This window comes from Lepus europaeus, chromosome 18 (genome assembly GCF_033115175.1).
Source record: "Lepus europaeus isolate LE1 chromosome 18, mLepTim1.pri, whole genome shotgun sequence".
NCBI lineage: Eukaryota > Metazoa > Chordata > Mammalia > Lagomorpha > Leporidae > Lepus > Lepus europaeus.
This window is the reverse complement of record NC_084844.1, coordinates 16,873,406-16,888,285: the sequence shown is the minus strand read 5'-3', so window position 1 is coordinate 16,888,285 and position 14,880 is coordinate 16,873,406. Positions and strand designations below refer to the sequence as shown.

General features: G+C 54.7%; 1 protein-coding gene across 1 annotated transcript; it reads left to right on the top strand.

The window, feature by feature from the left end:
* Nucleotides 1-916: 916 nt before the first annotated feature.
* On the top strand, nt 917-13,944 carry MYL4 (myosin light chain 4). The gene is made up of 7 exons (XM_062216326.1): nt 917-1,097; nt 3,568-3,595; nt 10,377-10,526; nt 11,632-11,805; nt 12,735-12,812; nt 13,315-13,358; nt 13,784-13,944. Exons 1-6 carry the CDS (start codon nt 969-971, stop codon nt 13,341-13,343), a joined length of 588 nt encoding a protein of 195 aa, XP_062072310.1. The 5' UTR covers nt 917-968; the 3' UTR covers nt 13,344-13,358; nt 13,784-13,944.
* The last annotated feature ends 936 nt before the right edge of the window (nt 13,945-14,880 follow it).

The window sequence follows — 14,880 nt, the reverse complement described above, 5'->3', positions numbered from 1 at the left end:
AGTGAACCAATGTGAAGGAAGACCTTTCTGTCTCTCTCACTGTCTATAACTCTACCTGTCAAATTAAAATAAAAAAAAAAAAATAGAGATCTGCCTTCTAGAATTGTGGTGCAGATTTAGTGAGATTCGATATGATTAGTGCTTAATGGTGCCCAGTAGGCACCACACACACTCTCACACTCTCCAGTGCACAAAATGAATTAGTTATCTAGTAAAAACCAGTCCTCAGTTTCTGCCACACCTCTCTGCTTCTCATTCAGGTCCCCCTAGGCACATGCTAAGTGCACAGTATTCATAGCATGAATGGCTGTTGGGGGTGGGGTGGAAGATCTAGGAGTTCCTGGGATGCCTGCTCTGGCATATAGAAGCCTTGGCCCTGAGGGTGGGGAGGGTGTAGGACCGTGTGGGCTGCTGGACCAGCTGCCGCCTCAGGGCCCCATGCCTGGGAGTTGAGCCTCCGGGCAGAGCGCAGCGCCCAAAGTGGCTCTCAGCTTAAAGGCTCTTGGCTTGAAAGGAATGTGCAGTGGGCTGCCTCTGCTCAGGAGGGGCTAAAAAAAGCCGCAGCCTCTGCTGGGCTCTGCGTGAGGGTTATCAGCTGCTCGGGTCAGCTCATCTCTCTGGCTGCACTGGCAGTTTTGAGAGGGTCTGTTTGCCTGGCCCCTGTGGGTGTCTGCCGATTGGCGGGAGGGCGTCAGCCTGTCCCAGAGGTGGAGGCCAGGAGGAATGAGGAGGGAAGGGGGGTGTAGCCCCCAACCTGGTGACAATGCACAGTTGTCAGCTGTGCCCTGCTGGTGTTTCTTCCTTTTATAGTCAGCAGCAGTTGTCTTGCTCGCACCCAGCCCCTCTGTGGGGGCTCCTGCCCAGGATAAAAGGGGAGGGAGGCGGCCCCGTCTCCCATCTCATCCGCCAGGCGCCACATCGTGTGCATCTTTCCTAGGTCCCATCTCCACCAGCGATCCTGCGACAGCATGCCTCCCAAGAAGCCTGAGCCCAAGAAGGAGGCAGCCAAGCCAGCCCCAGCGACAGCCCCTGCTGCGGCCCCTGCATCAGCTCCTGAGCCCCCCAGAGATCTTGCCTTTGACCCCAAGAGTGTAAAGGTGAGTGAGGCTCAGCTCCAGGGATGGTGGTGGGGTGACGCTCAGCATCGTGTTTGCCCTGGAGGGCGGGAATTTGCCTGGGGATGGGGATGAAGACCCTGGCATCCACGCCCCAGATCCCTGTCCCGGGGCAACTGAGCAGGAACTGGGGCTGATGCGGGGTAGCTCGGGGCGCGGGCATTTTCCCTCAACAGCAGCTTGGTGCCCTGTTTGGGAGGCCCTGCTCTGCCATCCGGGTTTGCCTGGCAGAGTTGGGAATGGTGAGAGATTAAGTTAACCAAGGGCTCACCCTTTGGAAGGTGGGGACTGTGATAGCAAAGAAAGGAGGCTGCGCTTTGTCTTGGAGGAGTGTGCAGACGCTCGCTAATGGCTACCAACGGGCAGGGTGCACGTTCCCCAGGCGCGGGGGCCTGGCAAGGCCTCCTTTACCAGCTCTCACAGTGGGTGCGGGCGGCTGGGAAAGGAGGCGTAGGCAAGGTGAGGGGCACCTGGGTCCCTCTTCTCTTCCTCCCTGCGCAGGTGGGTCCCTCCTGTGATCTCTGAAGGATGCAGAGGACTGGCCCAGCCCAGCCCAGGCTGAGAGCGGCCTCTAGCCTGGTCCCGTTTGCCTCCTGAGCTCTATCCTCTGTCCGGCCTGGCTCCCCTTACACCAGAGCATTCCTCCCCCTGGATCTCTCTGGGCCCTGCCCGCTGTCAGGCCCAGCTGCTGAAGGAATGGAGCTGGGAGGGAGTGGGCCGCAGGGGAAGGCGTCCGAGGCCCCTGCAGACAAGCAGTTTTAAGTGCTGGCACCAGAATGAAGTGGCCAGGTGGTTACTATTAATAACGGGCTGGGAGTGGTGGGCCCCGCGGGAGCTGAACTCAGGCGTGGACTGGGGGTGGTGAGGAATCTGGTCAGAATAAGGGCGTGTGAGATGCAGGCAGAGAAACTCGAACCCAGAGCTCTGTGTGGCCCTCCCTGGCCCTCTCAGGATTCCCGCCCACACCCCCAGCAGGGATGCCCCACATTTACTGCGCTAAGGACTTGGGGCTGAGCCCTGGCAGTCCCCACCAAGGGCAGGAGTTAAGCAGAATTGGCCTGGCCAGGAGATGGAGTCAGTTGCCTCATTCCTGAGGTTGGGTATGGCTCACTCTGGGGAAACCGAGGCTATGGTAAGACTGTGAAAGTGCCTGAAGACTTCCTAGAACACTCATCACTTGCTCTCTGGGCAGAGCCTGGCATGCAAAGCCGCTCTGTCTGCCTCCAGTTCCCTCGCCGCCCTTCTGTCTGCCCTGTTCTGCTGGAGGACCATGCATGCCTGCAGCACGCTGCCACGCCTGGCTCCTGGCATCGACCCAGTTACGGGCTCCTGACGTGGGACAGGCACTCCCCTCTTGGCCCGTAACACTTCTCTGTCCACCCACCTCTCCAGTTCCTTGCCCCAATGGTAATCTTCTCTTCCATGTCTGCATCTGCCAGATGGAAGTGGTATCTTTTGTGAGAGCCGTTTTCCTTATTATTATACTTCTTAGCTCCTGGCCACCTTGGGCAAAAGCATCCCTTCCTGGGCACAGTTAGTTTCCTTCCCAGTCTGACCACACCTGCAACCCCAGGGGCCCTCCCTAGCAGAGGTCAGCTTGGAGAGGAGAGACGGGACGGTCCAAGCAGCAGCCAGCGGACAGGAGATGCGGTGGGTGGGGCGAATCAGGACAATGAGGGAACAGAGGAGCGCAGGATCCCAAATTAAAGTGCTGACTCATGCTTGGTCATCGGCATCCATCTTCAGAGCCTGCCTCTTTCCTTTTGTGTACTCAGTGTTGAATTATTTTGTATTATGGAAGAAATCCAAAATCTATGCCTTCATTCAACATTTACTTGTTGAGTGCCTATTATATGACAAGCATTTCAGTGACAAAAATCTCTGCCCGCTGGGGACCCTGGTTTCCAGGAGACCGAGCACACACCATGGCACGACTAGAAAAGAAATCTGAAGTTTGGCAGACCAGACAGATTACCCCGGCTATCCCAGGGTGCACATGGGCTGAGGCGGGGCCGAGGTGGAATGGGATGAGAGAAGGCTTCAGTGAGATAAGTGGACCTAAAGTCAGCATCAAGTGGAAGAAGAGAGTCCACGGGTGGGGAGTGGTGGCTGCCCACAGCGCGGGGAAATATAGCCTGCGTGGGAGAGGAATGTGGCCTGGGGACAGGCAGCAGGGTGAGGGTGATTTTGGCTGGCAAGGTGAGAGCTTTATCTCTGACCCTTGGAGTTTCAATAGGGCTTCAGTGTAGGTCCTCAAGTTACCTAGAATAGTTAGTTCTCTCTCTCTTCATCTTACCCAGAGCCATCCCTTAACGAGTGGTGTGGAGAGTGGGGCGGCTGGGATCTGTTCATCAGGGACTCCTTCCGCCCTCATCAGTGGCCGGCTGGAGGTTTGGCTTCCCACGGAAGGCCTGCAGCAGTGCCCCCCTAACCCTCTCTTCTCTCCCCACAGATAGACTTCACCGCGGACCAGATCGAGGGTGAGTATGGCTAACACTGCTGCCCCTTGGAGTAGTTCCCAGAGAAGGAGGAGGAAGAGGACGGGAAGCAGGTGCTCTCCACGTAGGAATAATCGTTCCCATCCTCATGACAGCAGACCCACACGGAGTTCTGACTGTGTGTTGGGCATCGTCCTAAACACTTCACATGATTTAGCTTGTTTAATTTACGAGCAACTATTACCACTTCCATCTGATGGGTGACGAAGCAGACACGCTGAGATGGGGCCAGCTGCCCAGGCTCACACAGCAGTCGGTGGTGGAGCCAGGACACAGACTCAGGCAGTCAGACTCCAGATCTGTGTTTTCCACCACTGCGCCAGGCTGCTGACGTCGCAGCAAATACGAGTGCCTTTTCTTCCCTTCAGCCTGAAAGTCTCCCCGGGGTATTTGGAAGCCCCTGCTTCTGGAAGGCCTGCCTTGGGGTTCCGGCTTTCCCGCCCTGGGCGTGAAGTCTGCCAAGGTGCTCACCCAGTAGGCAGGGCCAGCAGGGACCAGTGGCTGCGCTAGTCTACCCGTGATGGCCATCCACAGCTCTTCTCCATCTGCGATGGGACGCCTGAGGATGTCTCGGTCGTGTGCGGTGTAGTGTTAAGTGCAGCTTCAGGACACGCCTCGAGATCCCCCACTCTCCCCTTCAGCTGCTCTTTGGTAGGCGTCTGGCATTTGGGATATTTCATCACGTGAGAGCTATGTGTCCCCAGGTGTACAGCAGGGGTCATGGTCATTGCAGCTCATCCCTCTGTCCTGCAAATGCCACCTGAATATATAACCACAGAGCTTGGGAGGGACCTTGAATGAGCACTTGGTTCAATGCCTTCATTCTAAGACGCACACTGTTTCTGAAGTGAAACGGGTGAGTGCACGTGACTTTACAAACAAAACAGCCAAACGTAAAATCCTTAAAAGTGAACAATGAAACGCAGAAATGCTTCTATCAGGCTGATCTATCTTCCACGGACAGCCGTTGCTAACAGGTCTTCATGGACCATGTATAGTGACATCTAGGAGTTATATATATACCATGTCTGAAGCTTACACAAATCAAGCCATGTGATAATACTGTTTTGTACTTTTTATTAAATATATGTATTTGGACTTGGTAATAAATAATATTTAGTAATCGTATCTGTATATATTTTCATAATTAACACAAAGAGTTCCACCTTATTCTTTTAAACAATCATATAGATCCTCCCACATGGTTGGAGCATTTTTATTTAATCAAGACTCTATTGGTGGACCTTCAGGTTGTTTCCTGTTGAAGGATGTCAACATGCTTTCCCCAGGTGCCCTTCCTAGCAGTGGGTCCAAGGATATGTGAATTTTTTTCTTTTAAGATTTATTTTATTTATTTGAAAGACAGAGTTACAGAGAGAGGTAGAGACAGAGAGAAAGGTCTTCTATCTGCTGGTTCACTCCCCAAATGGCCGTAACGGCCGGAGCTGCACTGATCCAAAGCCAGGACCCAGGAGCTTCTTCTGGGTCTCCCACATGGATGTAGGGGCCCAAACACTTGGGCCATCTTCTACTGCTTTCCCAGGCCAGAGCAGGGAGCTGGATTGGAAGGACTAGAACCAGGGCCCATGTGGGATGCCAGCGCTTCAGGCCAGGGCTTTAACCCACTGCGCCACAGTGCTGCCCGATATGTGAATTTTAAATTGTAATACTGGGGCCAGCGTTGTGGTGTAGTGGGCACAACCACCGCCTGCAACATCTGCATCCCATGTAGGTGCCGGTCCTTGTCCAGCTGCGCCGCTTCTGATCCAGCTCCCTGCTCTGGCCTGGGAGAGCTGTAGAAGATGGCTCAGGTCCTTGGGCCCCTGCACCCACGTGGGAGGCCGAAAGAAGCTCCTGGATCCTGGCTTTGGATCAGCCCAACGCTGGCCATCTGGTAGCTGGGTAGAATCAGCTAGTGGAAGATCTCTGTGTCTCTTCCCCAACTTTCAAATAAATAAATAAATCTTTAAAAAAATAAAAATAAACAAAATGGGGGAAAAAAGATCAGGCATTTAGTCTAATAGTTAAGACACCAGCATCCCATGGTGGAGTACCCGAGTTTGAGACCCTTTTCTGGCTCAGGAATTCGGTCTCCTGCTGGTGTAGATCCTGGTGGGCAGTGGCTATGGTTTAAGTAGTTGTCTCCTTGCCACCTACATGGGAGACTTGAATTGAGCTCTTGGCTCCCCAGCTTTGGCACTTGGAGAATGTTGGCATTTGGGGAGTGAACCAGCAGGAGTTCTGTCTCTGTCTTAACAGTAATAAGGATAATAATAATAATAATAATAATAATAATAAATGATAATAGTTATTGCCAAGTTACCCTCCAAAAATGATATACCAGTTTACTTGCAAATAGAGCGTGAAAACTGGCACATGCATTTTGAACCTAGTGAACTGAATATAGCTGTTTTATAATACTCTGTGGTTATTTAATTTCAGTCGATCATTTTAGGAGTGCTATGAAATCCTTAATTTTAATGCATTTAGTTAAAAATATACTTATATAAATATGCAAACACAATGGTACTAGTGGAAAAACAAGTAATGATTAAAAAAACTTTTTTTTGGTTAAAATTTTTTATTTCCTAAATGAGAATCCTAGTCAAAGCCAGTTGGGACAGCTGGCGGCCGCTTATCTTCCTGAAAATTTTTGGGAGTTGTGAAGCCCTCATCCCTCTGACCTTGAAGACATTTTTCCTTATGGTGGGTTAGACTTGCTTCTTCTTTAATTGTACCCCTGCTGTTCCTTCCTCTGCTCTTTGGTGAAGCTGATGATGGTTTTTCGAGTTGTGGTGGAAAGAACGTTATTTGCGATATGTTATTTGCCCTAAATATATTTGCCCTAAATATGATATTTGCCCTAAATCCACCTGTATAACTTAGGGCAAGTCACTTCCTTCTTCCTTTCTTTCTTTCTTTCTTTCTTTCTTTCTTTCTTTCTTTCTTTCTTTCTTTCTTTTGACAGGCAGAGTGGATAGTGAGAGAGAGAGAGAGAGAAAGGTCTTCCTTTTTGCTGTTGGTTCACCCTCCAATGGCCGCTGCAGCCGGCACATCTCGTTGATCCAAAGGCAGGAGCCAGGTGCTTCTCCTGGTCTCCCATGCGGGTGCAGGGCCCAAGGGCCTGGGCCATCCTCCGCTGCCTTCCCGGGCCATAGCAGAGAGCTGGCCTGGAAGAGGGGCAACCGGGATAGAATTTGGCGCCCCAACCGGGACTAGAACCCGGTGTACCGGCGCCGCAAGGCGGAGGATTAGCCTGTTAAGCCATGGCGCCGGCCGGGCAAGTCACTTCTTTAAATCTCACTTTTCTTATCTGCAAAATGAGGTTCTTTTCAGCTCAGACACTTTGAGTCTACCCAGCACCCTCGGGACACTTCAAGCTGTCTGGAGATGGTTACCAAGTCTCTGCTTAGCCTTCTAGCCTCTGGGTGACGTGGCCCCAGGTTCTGTTATGTGTTTTGACCCCCTCAAAGGAACTAGCTTTTTTTTATTTTAAGATTTTTTATTTATTTAAGATTTATTTACTTATTTATTTGGAAGTTAGAGTTACACACACAGGGAGAGAAGGAGAGCAGAGAAAGAGAGAGAGATCTTCCATCTGCTGGTTCACTCTCCAGTTGGCTACAACAGCTGGAACTGCGCTGATCCGAAGCCAGGAGCCAGGAGCTTCTTCTGGGTCTCCCACTTGGGTGCAGAGGCCCAAGGACTTGGGCCATCTTCTACTGCTTTCTCAGGCCATAGCAGAAAGCTGGATGGGAAGTGGAGCAGTCAGGACTCGAACTGGCTCCCATGTTGGGATGGCAGCACTGCAGGCGACAGTTTTACCCACTACACCACAGCACTGGTCCCAGGAACTAGTTTGTTTGTTTGTTTGTTTGTTTGTTTTTTTAAGATTTATTTGAAAGTCAGAGTTACACACAGAGAGAAGGAGAGGCAGAGAGAGAGAGAGAGACAGGTCTTCCTTCTGCTGGTTCACTCCCTAGATGGCTGCAACGGCCGGAGCTGCGCCAATCCGAAGCCAGGAGCCAGGAGCTTCTTCCGGGTTTCCCACACGGGTGCAGGGACCCAAGGACTTGGGCCATCTTCTACTGCTCTCCCAGGCCATAGCAGAGAGCTGGATTGGAAGTGGAGCAGCTGGGTCTCGAACTGGCGCCCATATGGGATGCCAGGCCGCTACAGCACGGGCCCCCAGGAACTAGCCTTTAACCCTGATTTCCTGCTCTGGTTCCTGTCCAGATTTTCATATGCTTCTCAAAGGGGGTCCCATCCTGGGACTTGCTGCTCGTGTGGGCAGAGAATTGAGAACAAGTTTCCTTGGGCTCAGGAACACCACCTCTGACACCTCCAGATCACCTGGGGCTAGTCCTAAACTTCAGCACTCCTTTTCTTTCATATTTTAAAAAATTTAAATTTATTTTTATTTTATTTGAAAAGCAGAGACAGAGAGAAAGAGAGCGAGTGAGAGAGCAAGAGTGACAAAAAGAAAAAAGAGAGGAACAGACACAGAGAGGTCTTTAATCCACTGGTTCACTCCCCAATGCTTGTAACAGCCAGGGCTGGGCCAGGCCAAAACCAGGAGCCCAAAACTCAAGCCAGATCTTCCACATGGGTTACAGGGACCCAAGTACTTGAGCCAGCACTTGCTTCCCTCCAGGGTATGCATTAACTGGAAGCCGAGTAGCCAGGACTCAAACCAGGCACTCTGCTATGGGGTTCGGGTGTCCTAAGAGGTGGTTTAGCTGCTGGGCCAAACACTTACCCCAAATGTTCAGTTTTCTGGTGTATCCCACACTTCCCAGCAGGCTGAGAAACAGACTGGCACATGAGTCGATACAACAAGCAAACTTCTTCTCCCCATCCCCCCAACCCCCCAGAATTTTGTTGGTTTTCTCAATAGTTGGTCAGAAGTGACATCTGCATTGGTTTATTCATGAGGATTTTATGAGATGAGGCAGAGTTAGGCGATGAGGTGCAGTTACCCTCTCCGAGCCTGGGGCGGGCTTCTTGCCGTCTCCTCCAGTCCCATCCTCCTGTTGAGCATCACTTTGTGGTCCGTATGAGGAGACACCTTTATCAGTAATCTGACCTCGCTTTTCTGAACAAAGTAAAGACTGAAGGTCTAAATTCAGATTCAGCTAACACATGTGTGTTTGTTGAGCGCTGAATTCGTGGCGGATTTAAAAAGTGTGGATTATTTTTGAAGCTAAAAATTAAATCCTTATAACAAGACTGTCGGATGGATATTATTTCCCTCTTACAAAGGTTTGGTGAGGCTCAGTGACTTGGCCCTGGTCACATGGTTGAGTGACAGAACTGGGGTTAAAGTCAGCAAGAGAGTACTCACAACATCGTTCTACCATTTACTGTGTGCTGTAGAAATTATGTTCAGACTTTTACATACGTTATTGTATTCCATACACAATGTGCTTAACCACATTACTGCATTAATTTGAATACAAATTAAAGACCCTGTGAGGGAGGACCTTACGGAAGAGAAGAGATTTATAGAGGTTAAATATTTACTTGCCCAAGGTCACTTAGCTAATAAGCAGTGGAAATGGAATGTGAAGTCATTCAGTCACGTGAAAGGTGTGAGGTTTTATGTCGTCTAAAGTCCTGTGGCGTTTAATCAGGAGTTGGAGTTGAGGTCTGGATCTGCTGAGCCACATGGAATGACTTGTAAATCATTCTGATGCCGCCTCGCGGGTATGAAGTATTTCTCTCAAGTGCTGGGAGCAGCTTCTCTCCTACGTGGTTCACACATTTCTTGGATTTATGTGGTTAATCTGCTTAGCTCTGCTCTGTGGGCAGCAGAAGGCAGCTCCGGTGCCGCTCTGGTCCACGCGATCCCTACTGCTGAACTGGTGCGAAGGACCAAGCAGCATCTGAATCTGGCCTGCCCCTTGGCTGCCTGGCCTGCCCCTTGGCTGCCTGCCCTCGCCCGCGTGGGGAGCCCACTCTGCAGCCCTGAGCTGGCGGCAGATGTAGGAAACGTGGCGGTCAGCTCCCTTACCATGTGCCGCACACTGCGCTTGGCCTGCTTGGTGACCTGGCTGCCGCCTACCCCAGGGGGCATCGCGTCCCCGCAGAGAGGTAGGAAGTTGAGAACCCACAGAGCTTAGCAGTTTGTCCAAGGCTGCAGGCAGGCCCATGGCAGAGCTAGGATTGTCTGCCTTGCCACGATGTCACCTCGTCTGGCCTGGGAGTCCTCTGTCCGCCTGGAACGGGCAGCAATGGTCATGGTCGACTTTCCAGCAGGTCTTGTCACTGTCCCACTGCCTCCCATACTGCCACTTCCTTTGATGCTCCCAGGACAGGGAGGGGTGGGGCGGAGCTGTGACTCCCTTCGTGTGACAAGGACACAGACCCAGCCACCCAAGCCTGCTTCCAGAGGTGGAGCCGAGATGAGTCCCCAGGAATCCTCACTCCTGCGCGGCTGCTGTTGGCTTCTCTGCCCTTTTCCACAGTGAGGAACCTCACCTAAAGGAGGAGGTGGGGGTGGGGGTGGGAAGGGTGGAACAAGGTGAAACACTTGAAGTATGTGGCAACCAGCTGATGGGAGAGATGCCAGCCCAGTGCTGGGCCGTGCAGGCATCAGACTGCCGCTTCCCTTGTCAGAAGCTGGTTCCTGGGAGAGCCTGGGCCAATGGCTGCCGTGCTTCGACGAGCAGTGACCTGCGGCTGAGCTGGGGTGGGGGCTGATCGGCCCCAGCTACTGCCTTCGCTCGGGGCCAGGGGCTGCAGCTGGGTCTTCTCTCTGCAGAGTTCAAAGAGGCCTTTTCTCTATTTGACCGGACCCCAACTGGCGAGATGAAGATCACCTACGGGCAGTGCGGGGACGTGCTACGGGCCCTGGGCCAGAACCCCACCAACACCGAGGTGCTGCGTGTCCTGGGCAAGCCCAAGCCCGAAGGTCAGTGCAGGAATGGCCTCTCCCGGCCTTGGCCCCCAGCCCCCCGGCCCCTCGATTTGTCCCCCCATCAACCTCACTCTTTCTTCCCCCTTCAGCACCAGCCTCCCTTCCCCAGGTCAGCCCAGTTCTGTTGTGAGATTTATCTAGAAGCCTCGGCACTTCAAGAAGAAGAGTGTGGACTGGGCTATGCTGTTTCCCTGCTGAGGCTGGGAGCTCCTGGTGGAGTAGGAGCAAACCCCTGTTGTTTCATTGTCTTCCTCTGGCTGCCCTGACCAGGGTGCTGGGCACGCAGCTGGCTGCCTGGGAACCTGTAGCCAATGCCCGTCCCCACTCCCAACCCAGCAGGCCTTGGTCAAGGTGTCAGTCACAGTGCTGTGACCCTCGTGAGTTGTGTCCCGGATCATTTGTTTCTAACAGTGGTGAGGGCAACGACCTTGGCAAGTTATTTACTAGAGGCTCGAGCAGACTCAAGGTTAGCCCTCTGATGATGCCTCTCTCGCACCTGCCCTGAAACCGGTAGGCTTTGGTGGCCCCAGCAGGACTTCCTGGAAGTCAGAAGATAATCTAGGCCACTTCCATTTTGGAGGGGTCCTGGGAGGCTATGAAAGAAACGCCAATATTGGTAGTATTTAAAGGTGGCCTACATTTATTTAACTAAAGCTTGTGCCACACTGCAGCATGGGAGAAAGGTGCTATTCACAAGAGAACTGCAAACTGATAAAAATGGTGGATTCAGAGCTGCTGCAGGCAGCAGGCTCCAGAAGTGGACCCAATGCCGTCACGCAAACAGTCCTCTCATCAACCCTATCAGTTTGCTTCCGTGACTGCGTCTGTCCCGCGTCAAAAGTCCGAGTCGTGACTGCCAGGCTTGGGCTGCGTGGCCCTCTGGGTCTCTCAAACTCTGCTGCCACTGGCTGCCCTCAGCCCCTCGGCCAAGGGGGAGCTGTAATTCCTTTTTCTGCCTACTCTACTCCTTTCACCGAGAACAGAGCGAGAGGAGAGGTCTCCAAGGCCTCTCCAGGGGCAGCTCCGGCCGGCCTTGGCCCTCTGCTCCTGAGCACCTGCTCACACTGCTTTCTCTGACTGTCCCCCCGCTCGCCTGAAGACATGAATGCCAAGATGCTGGACTTCGAGACGTTCCTGCCGATCCTGCAGCACATCTCCCGCAACAAGGAGCAGGGCACCTACGAGGACTTTGTGGAGGGCCTGCGGGTCTTCGACAAGGAGAGCAACGGCACGGTCATGGGCGCTGAGCTCCGCCACGTGCTGGCCACCCTGGGTAGGCCAGTCGGCTCGGACGAAGCCTGTGTAGGGGAGGCGAGGGGCCGAGGGCTCGGATTTTGGTGGTGGTGGTGGTAGGGGGGCTATATCCATGGGCCCCTGCATCCCGGGTCCACGTCCTGGTCCAGGTGCCATCTCCCTGGGCTCTGTAGGAACAACCTCCCAGCTGCATTTTCCCTGCAGGTACCAGGGTTTGGGAGAGGAGAGGAGAGGGGAGGGGAGGGGAGGGGAGGATGGAAGGGGAGGGGAAGGGAGGATGGGAGGGGAGAGGAGGCTGGCAGAGCAGAGGTTGCTGCCAGGCCTGGGTGGTTTGGGAGAGGAGAGGAGAGGAGAAGAGGGGAGGGGAGTGGAGAGGAGAGGAGGGGAGGGGTGAGGAGGGGAGGGGAGGGGAGAGGAGGGGAGGAGAGGGGAGGGGAGAGGAGAGGAGAGGTTGCTGCCAGGCCTGAGTGGTTCAGGAGGGGAGGGGAGGGGAGGGGAGAGGAGAGGAGGGGAGGGGAGAGGAGAGGAGAGGAGGCTGCAGAGCAGAGGTTGCTGCCAGGCCTGAGTGGTTCGGGAGGGGAGGGGAGGGGAGAGGAGAGGAGGGGAGGAGAGTGGAGAGGAGAGGAGGAGAGGGGAGAGAAGAGGAGAGGAGGGCAGGCTGGTAGAGCAGAGGCTGCTGCCAGGCCTGAGTGGTGGGCTTGGGGGTGTTGTCCTGTCTGTCCCAATTGCTGGAGCCCTGTGGCTCTCAGGCAGAGGGAGAGGCTTCAGAGTTCAGGCAGGGCCTCAAGACTCTTGGCGTCACCCTCCAAAGCCCGTGCATGTGTTTGGTATAAAGCACTGGGTGGGTCCAGGGCGTCTTGGCCCTTCAGACCCAGGGGCACTCAGCTGTTGCCTGGCCCCCCTTTGTCAGCTGTCATTAAGAGCCCCGCCTCCACATCCCCACCCCAGGAGAGAAGATGACTGAGGCTGAAGTGGAGCAGGTGTTAGCTGGCCACGAGGACGCCAATGGCTGCATCAACTATGAAGGTATCAGGCCTTGTCTTGCTCCCCAGGGCACCCAAGGGTAGGAGGGCAGGCGCAGCTTGAGCTGGGCTGGTCCAGGAGCAGGATGCAGGCATCAGGTGGACTTTGGGGGGCCCCATCCTGGGAGTAAACATCCTTGTGTGATAGAAGTAGGGTGGGTTTTGGAGAGAGCTCTGTGAGACGTTGGTGGTGTGACCTTGGCCATGTCACCACCTTCTCTGAGCCTCAGTCTTCTCATCCGAGCAGTGGGGGTGATGCTGGTTCCTTTCTCAAGGATGTGGGTACTGGTAGGGACACTGCAGCTCCTTTGACCTGTGTCGAGGATCAGCAGAAAGGGAGGACACAGCAGAGATCAGATCTCTTCCTGTCTCCCACCGTCTCCCACAATCCCCCAAGGAAGAGGAGGAATTCCAGGTGGCAGGCAGGCTTGATGCGCAGGGCAGCAGGCATGGCCTGAGGGCTGGAGAGGGGCTGAGCTGTGGCTGGCTGTTCTTTTCTTTCTCAGCGTTCGTGAAGCACATCATGTCTGGGTGAAGCGCATTCCTCCGGGTGAGTTCAGCTTCTCCCTCCCGGAACCTTCTGGGGCCTCCCAGGGGCACAGGAGCACCACCACCTGCCCTGGGTGGGGTGGGGGTGGGGTGGGGGTGGGGGTGGGGGTGGGGGTGGGGGTGGGGCCCTCCCACCCAGCCCCTCTGTACTTGGCTCCTGCCTCCTGCTCCTTCCCCTCCCTGGCCTTGTCACCCCATCTGGGCCCTGATCAGTCACACCTCCCCGCTCCCTGACTTCTGGGGCCTCTCAGGTCTGGGCCTCCTGTCCAAGCCCATGGGGGTGAGGGTGCAGGGTCCCATAGGAAGAGGGGAGCCCGGCCCGGGCTCTGGGCCCTTGTCCTCCTCCCCCACCTCCCCCGGGCGCCCCTGTGCTCAGGCTGGCCACACAGGGACCAGAGTTTGTGGTAAGGCAGCGCTTCCTTTCAGGTGCCTGGCCGGCGGCCTTAGCCGCGCCAGGGTGAGTTGGCGAGAGGCCCAGAGCGAGAGCACAGAGCTGCAGGCCTGGACTTATGCCTGCAGCACGGCCCTGAGGCCCTCAGCCCCGCAGCCCTCCCTGTGAATAAACAGCTTCACCAAGGCTGGGCCCAGCTCCCTGAATCTGCCCGTCTCTGAGTTGTGTGTTTTTTTTTTTTTTTAAACTAATTAATGAATTGAGCTGTTCTTCGAGGTTTGTCCAGATTGTAGTGTGTGGGGTGGGGGGGAGGGAGCGGATGTCACCCGAGGCCTCCTGTGTGCACAGAGAAGTGAGTCGTGTCTGGGAGACAAAGGCGGCAGCCACGGCTCTGGAGATACCTGGGGCAGACCCAGGAGCGAGGGCTCTGGAAGCATCTGTGTGGGAGGAACTGGAGTTCCAAGACTCCCTCTGCCCCAACTCACTGCCAGGGGCTGAGCCAGGAAGTCCCCCAGGGGTCCTTAAATACACAGACCCTCAGTTGGCTTTGGGCCTGCGCCGCGGTGGCCTGCAGCACATCCCCACTGTGGTGCGCCAGCCTCTGGCATGTCGCCACCTTCTCCAGCCCCTGGCTGTCAGGGTCCCGCTGACACAGTGTCTGTGCGCTTGGCTCTCCTAGACAAGTGAGTCCTGTAGTGGCTGCGTTACTGCACTCAGCCCAGCGTCCTCCAGCGTCGCCCATCTTGTGGGGAACAGCAGAGTCTCCTCTCTCTCAAGGCTGACCAAATTCCCTGCTGTAAGGAGAGACCGCGCTTTGGCTTGGGCCCTTGCTTCTTCATGTGGGCCTTTTGGGCGCCTCCTCCTCCGAGCACACGGCCCCTGGTGCCTGAGTCAGCCATGCATGTTCTGGAAATGTCACTGCTCCAGACCCAGCACCCCAGCTCAGGGCCCCGGAGCGGGGCAGGGTCAGATCACGGCCTTCCCCTGGAAGGGCAGGGAGTGGGGAAAGGAGGGTGAGAATACCAGTGACTAGGAAGGAGGAGACAGGTGGTGGTGTGAAGTGAAAGACCACATGTAGGAGTGCACGTACTTTCCCTGCCGCTCAGGGACCCCATCACCCCACTGTGTGTGT